This window comes from Lemur catta, chromosome 2 (assembly GCF_020740605.2).
Source record: "Lemur catta isolate mLemCat1 chromosome 2, mLemCat1.pri, whole genome shotgun sequence".
Taxonomy (NCBI): domain Eukaryota; kingdom Metazoa; phylum Chordata; class Mammalia; order Primates; family Lemuridae; genus Lemur; species Lemur catta.
The window spans coordinates 43127819-43134620 of record NC_059129.1 but is presented as its reverse complement, the minus strand read 5'-3'; the positions used below and the strand labels follow the sequence as shown (position 1 = coordinate 43134620).

Here is a 6802-nt window from a genome sequence, read left to right as displayed (position 1 = left end):
TAACTTACCCACCTATGGCCCCATCGTCCCATGACTCCAGCTCCCACCCTACTTGAGAAGAGATCGAGGTGGTGGGGAATCTAAACCAGGGCAAGATCTAAGCAGTGAGGAGATGATTCATGCACAGATAACTGCTGAGCAGCCACTATGCACTAGGCATTATTCTAGATCCTGGGGAACGGAAACAAAAAGAACTAAGATTCTGGCTCCCATAAACTGTGCGACCCAAATCCATTACTAGCTGTAGTTTGTTAATTTGAAATCTGCTCCATTCAGTGTAGGAATCCCGTATTCATTGAGGAAAGAGCATCAGAGCAGTTTTACCAGAAGGCAGTCCACAGGCTGCCCAAGAATCGCCTAGGGAGCACGCAGGAAACACGGCTCCCTGGCCCTACCTTGGAAAGGCTAATCTAGCTCATTAGGTCAAGATGGAACCCAGGAATGTGTATTTGTTTATTAGTTTTCAATACTTGTTATTTATTACACCAAATACACTTCTTTTGTATAAAACATTCAATAGACTCAAGTTGACTCTCTAATATCTTATTAAGATAAAACATACCAGGTTTCAATGCCCAGCTGCAAAAATAAGTACAACACGATCAAGAGATTGGCCTGGCTGGAGTAACAACCTCTACTATTATTTTATTAAAATTTAACATTTACAGTTCAGGTCACATCAGAACATTTTTGAAAAGAGGTATGTAAGATAACCAATAGTTGGTTAATATCTATACAATGGAATCATTTTGGGAAGTCAGACAAGCAATTGTTACAAATGGAATTTAGAAATCACAGACTGAAGACATATGATTTGAACCCAAATACCTAGGCCCAAATTACAAATATCTTTATTAACACTACTGTCAATGTTTTGTCTACTATTTTGGATGTGGGAGAGGTTACTGTAAATAAACTGAAATTTGTGCCACCTGGATCAAGAAATCTTGCCACTATAATGAAAATGGTTTCACTCTAACAACTCTTTACCTAATGAAAATGTAGCATACATGTAATTAAGCATCAAATTTCAGATTACACACGCATGCTTTATAACTAAAGACAAAAGATATTTGATACCACAGAATTGACCAGCTTTTCAGGTAGATAAATTATTACTTGAGCAGTACAGTAATAATTGCCTAATACCATTAAGGCCGAAGACCTAGTGGCAGAGCTAGGACTATTTAGTTCAACAACGATATTTCTGCATGCAGATATTACTGCCAGGCTGCCCCAAATAACTGGCACTTCTTAACCACAGTCTGTGCGGCAGAGCAAAGAGGCCAGCGCCGGTGCCTCCAGGAGTGACAGGGCTGCGGTCTGAGGCCGCGGGAAGGATGACAAGAAGGGAGTGGTTACCCCACAGGGGGAAGGGGAAAGGCCTGTATGGAGAGGGCCTAGGCGGACACAAAGAAACACCCAGAAGGGGCCTGAAAGGATAGGAGGCAGCTTTCACCGAGCGGGCTGTGGCCGGGGCACCACCGGCCCCCTTCGCCTCTCCACCTGGGTCACTTTGCCAGCGCCGCTGCACCTCACGGCCACCGCGGTCACTTCTTCGCCAGACTCAAGGCCCCGAGGCTGAATCGGAGCGACCAGAGGCGACTGAAAGCCAGTGGGGACCCCTGTCGAGGGGGCGCCGCCTTCCTGCCGGCCTCACCGGCCCGGATCCCGGAATATAGATTTTTAACACAGACCCAGATGATTGCCTGGATCGCTTCCAAACTGAAAGCCACTTACTTCGTGGTCTCTGACAAATGGCCTTCAGATGTTCGGTCAGACTTCTTACCTACATAGACAGTTAGCTTTGCGTATATGTGAAATGGGACTAAGTGCTCCCGGTGCCTGCCACTGGCTGAGCCCCACCAGGGTGCTGGGCCGGCCGGCGGCGGAGACCCGCGCCTGCGCCCTCACACCCGCCTTGGACGACGCGGCTCCAGCAACGACTCGTTTCTTCTTACACAAGGAAAAATAAGAATTTTTTTTTGAAAGTGATTTAGGGTTTTAAGGTTTTTGTTTTTTTTTTTAAATCTACTCTGTATCCAATATTTCCCTTTTAAAGTTTCTTGATAAAATTTATTTCATTTTCGAACTCCAAATTTGCCTGGAGAAACTTTTCGGGAAAGTGGGATTCCCTACATCTCGGGTGTCGATGTCGGTAGCGACAAGCTTTGGTTGGGCTCAGCTGCGCGGTGCTCCGGTGGCCTTGTCGCTCCCGGCAGCGGGTGCCTTCTCGAGGGTGTAGGAGCAGCTGGTCCGAGCCGCCCGTCCTCCAACGCAGACGCTTCCTTTGCAGCTCTGCGGACCGCGCGCCCGGGGTGCACGCGGCGCGCCTGGGCCCGCCGACTCTCCTTCTCAGCCCGGCTCGCTCCTTCTTTGCCCAGCAACAGAGGCGTTACCTCAGAGGATGTCTCTGATTGGCTGAGGATAGCAGGGTCTCCCCTTCCTAGAATCTGTTTTCTTCTTCTTCACCTTGGCCTTGTTCCTTTACTCCCCACAGGGACCAAGACTTACTCGGTTAAAGCACCAGAGGGCAATGGCCCTCCCAGCCAGGCTGGTCCTGGGACTCCACACCCTGGCGATTCTCCTGAGCCCCCAGGAAACAGGGGCCATCAAGGGTGAGTGTTGAGGTTGGGGGGGTGCTGGGCGAAGGGGGACAGAGATTTAGGGAACTGGGTCACACAAGAGGGACCGTGTAGAAGGTGGTTGTCCCTCTCCTTCTCTGGGTCGTGGGCAACTTCCTTCATCCAGAGACTCCCACACCCCCTCACCTCTACCACGTCTGTCCTGGACCTAAACGTAAGTGCAGCCAGTGCTCAGTCAGCCTTTGCTCACGTTCAGATTCCCCCCATTCCTCCCTTCGTTCTGGGACCCGAACCTCCACCCCACCGGTGCCCAGCACCCTGATTTCTTCACCACCTCCTGGCCTGGAGTGTGCCTGCTCAAGTCCAGCTCCGGTGCAGTATTTATGGCCATGTCGGTGGGTCGCGGTTAACTGTTCTCCCGCCTTTGTTCTGCTCTGGACACCAGCTCCTGCTGTACGGGTCCACAGCCGATTCATTTCTTTTATTTCGCTGGCCTGGCACTGCGCTGGTCCCTCACGGTAGTCCTCAGTGACTGCTGAACAAATAACTTCATAGAAAATTCCACAGGAATCTTACCGATTAAAACTCAACACCTAATTTCCAAAAAACTGGGCTTCAGTTATGGAAGAGACACTTTCAGTCGTAATGCTCTGAGATGGAAGAGTTGGGATGTGAACCTGACCTTCTGACTTCTTATCCTCCTTGCAATGCGTTGGGCTGCCTTTTCTACCCCTGTGGTCTCTGGGTCACAAATCTTAATTCTTACTGCTGCCAGTCGTGGCCTGTTCCCCCTCACATGCACCTGTGCGGCATCTCTGTGCAAAGCTCCACTGTGCTCCTGCTCGCAACCATGTCCTCCTCATCCCACCCGGCAGGGCCACCACCTCACACACAAGGCCCGGTAACAGCCAGAGCAGGTGATCACAGCCAAGATTTAACTTCGGGAGTCCCAAGCTTGATTTTAGACAGCCTCTTCCCTTCCCAGCCTGAGATGCCAGCCTGCACCCGTGTCTCTGTGCTGCCGCCGTGTGTCGGGATGTGTCTTTTCCCCTCTATCCTCTCCCTTCTGCTCTCCAAGGGCCAGCTCAGTGTCAGAATAGAACTCTGTCCCCAGATAGAACCAGGGATGCGACCCAGGCTCAGAGACTCAATATATCCCATATGATGGATGAGATGAATGCATTTTCTTCTCTCTCCCTGACTCTGAACTCACCCAATGCAGCTGACCACATGGGCTCTTATGGACCAGCTTTCTACCAGTCTCACGGTGCCTCGGGCCAGTTCACCTATGAATTCGATGGGGAGCAGCTGTTCTCTGTGGACCTGAAGAAAAGTGAGGCCGTGTGGCGTCTGCCTGCGTTTGGCGACTTTGCCCACTTTGACCCACAGGGTGGGCTGGCCAGCATCGCCATGATCAGAGCCCACCTGGATGTCCTGGTGGAACGCTCCAACCGCACCAGAGCCCCCAATGGTACCTGGCCCTCCCTCGGCCGCCCGGTCAGGCAGGGGGCATCTAGAGAAGCGTCTTCCCGCCTCCCAGGCCTGTGATGCACTGTGCCACACGCTCTCTCAGAATCCGTGCCCCTTTCTCTCCCAGGAGGCTCTGGGTCTTCCCAGGCCCCTTCAGCACCCTCTTCCTTCTTGAGGAATGACGCCTCTGACCTGCATTCCCACCCGAGGCCAGTCAGATATAGGAGCTCCTTGTGCCCCAACTCTGTTTCCCTCCTCTCCGCCCCAGCGATCACCCTCCCAGAGCATTTCCTGCCTGCAGATGGCTGGATAGGAGGAACCGTCCCTTAGTCCCAGTCCTAGCAAGGCCAGCCATAAGGGACTCAGGGCCTTGTTCCTCCTAGTGCCTCCAAGGGTGACCGTGATCCCCAAGTCTCGAGTGGAGCTGGGCCAGCCCAATGTCCTCATCTGCATCGTGGACAACATCTTCCCACCTGTGATCAATATCACCTGGCTGCGCAACGGTCAAACAGTCACCGAGGGGGTGGCCCAGACCAGCTTCTATTCCCAGCCTGACCATTTGTTCCGCAAGTTCCACTACCTGACCTTCGTGCCCTCAGCCGAGGACGTCTATGACTGCCGGGTGGAGCACTGGGGCCTGGACGAGCCACTCCTCAGGCACTGGGGTATGGAGCCCCCTCCCCAAACCCCTCCCAGACCTGTGTCCCTTTACTCTAGAACCCTTCCCTGTACCCTGGTGCCCCCACCCCTTTCTTTGTCAGAGCCCCAGGTGCCTACCCCACCGCCAGATGCCACAGAGACCCTGCTCTGTGCCCTGGGCCTGGCCATGGGCCTGGTGGGCTTCCTCGTGGGCATCATCCTCATCATCACAGGCACACGCCTGTCCAGTGCTCCCAGGTACAGAGGCCCCAGGAGTCTGGGAGGTGGAGGCGGAGAGTGGATGACTCTGAGCTGGACAGGGGTGGAGAAGGAGATATTCTGTGGGGAGCAGAGGGGTCAGTGAAGGGCGATCCAGACAGCAGTGGGCAGAAAAGCAGAGGTGGGGTGAGGGAGTGAGGTTTGGGGGAGGTGGGCACTCAGAGATAGGATCCTGGCATCGTGAGCTTGAACAACCTTGGTCGTATGGTTTTTGCTACTTTAGGTAATGACCTCTCTGAGAGAAACATTGTGGGAGACACCCTGCGGATTCCCGGCAGGTTCCTGACGGCCCCTGCGTGCTCAGTGCTCAGTGCCGCAGTCTACTAGCGCATCCCACTGTGCTGCCTTCGAACGGGCTCCACCTCTGTCCTATAGGCCCCTCCTTTCTGGCCGCAGCACTCATGGCAGGACTTGTGGGGCACCATCCAGCTCCCCTTCCCCTTCAACACACACACACACATCCCGGCTCTACCCAAAGCTCTGGCTAGCAGCACTGAATTCTTTAATGGTGTTTTCGCCTTATCCTTATACCAGGTGTTGGCCAGGTCTCCCAGGGTGTGAGGGATGTGGGGAGCTGGCAGAGGGGACCCTGAGTGGTGACCACTAAGCCTGGCCGCATGGTGCTGGGGCTGGAGCCATCCTCAGGCCGCCCAGCTGCGACTTGCTCCACTTGGCCCGTTGTGTGTTACCATTTCACATGCACTTCATGAAATATGCCCTGGATTCAGACTAGCCCTGAAAGGGTTGCAGAGGATCCTGTTCCCTGTGCCTCTCTCAAGCAAGGACGGCTGTGAAGGGTGCTGGGAAAGGGGAGGCTCATGGCGTTCCACTCCTGTCTGGATTTGCGTGGTGTGAAGAGGCCATTGGTGTCCAGCCACGATGCCACTTCCTTTTTCTACATTCCCTAGAGTCCCGTGAATGACAGAGAGGTCCAGGGCTGAGATGGCTACTTCCTGCAGTGTGTCCATCACCGTAGGCAGGGGGCTGGCAGAGTTGAGGCGTCTGGGAAGAGGGGCGGTCTAAGAGAGATCCACCACAACACTCTCTAAATACGTGGCCTGGAGGATTTTAGTTTACTGCGAACAAAATTAAAAACACGCAAAGAGATAAGGAACCATACAAGGTGGTTTTGTCAAGTACCAAATGAGTGGTAGAGACAAGTGGTTTTCAAACCGGAATGTACATAAGACTCACTTGGGAGCCTTTTGAAAGTGCAGGCCTCACCCAGACCTACTACAGTAGACTCTCAGGGACGGGAGGGGCAGTAACAGGGAGCCTGCAGTTTTTAACATGCTCCAGATGATTCTGCTGCGGCCATCCTGGACCTCGGCTGTGGTCTGGGAACTGGGACCCACTGGCTTAGTCTGGTGCTGTTGGAGATTGTTGGCAGGAGGGATCCCTGAGGTCTGAGGTGGACCAGAACAGCTTTCTAGAGAACCTGGGTCTGTTAGGGCATCGAAGGTAATCAAGATGCAAGTAAGTAGGGAATAGATGGGAGTTTGAATTGTAACCATTTGGTCCTGGAAAAAAAAGAAACCAAGAAATGGTGGGGACTCGGTGGACTTCCCAAGAGAGAGTAAGCTGGGAGAAATCAATGACAGGGAGAACCTGACGGAAGCGGGGGGGGGGGGGGGGGGGGGGGGGGGGGGGGGGGATCGCCTTAGGCAAGGATTTTGTTTGCTAGTGACAGAAACCCTCTTAAAATGACCACATGCAAAGTAGAGGGTATTTACAGTAGAGACATAGGCCGGCAGCACAGAATCCAAGGATGGGTCAGCCAGGCTCACGGGGAAGCGGAGCTCGGAACCGGAAAACCCGGGGACCTGGAG

At 53.3% G+C, this 6802-nt stretch overlaps 1 protein-coding gene across 3 annotated transcripts; it reads left to right on the top strand.

Moving 5' to 3' along the window:
- Positions 1–2336: 2336 nt before the first annotated feature.
- On the top strand, positions 2337–6588 carry LOC123631809 (HLA class II histocompatibility antigen, DO alpha chain). Of its 3 annotated transcripts, XM_045541807.1 has the most exons (5): positions 2341–2618; positions 3808–4056; positions 4439–4720; positions 4817–4952; positions 5197–6588. In XM_045541807.1, the coding sequence occupies exons 1-5, from the start codon at positions 2537–2539 to the stop codon at positions 5198–5200; spliced, it is 753 nt and encodes a 250-aa protein (XP_045397763.1). In that variant the 5' UTR covers positions 2341–2536; the 3' UTR covers positions 5201–6588. The 3 variants fall into 3 exon arrangements, with proteins under 3 accessions (XP_045397764.1, XP_045397762.1, XP_045397763.1); XM_045541808.1 differs by having other exon boundaries at positions 2337–2618; positions 3808–3918; positions 4439–4952; XM_045541806.1 differs by having other exon boundaries at positions 2337–2618; positions 4439–4952.
- The last annotated feature ends 214 nt before the right edge of the window (positions 6589–6802 follow it).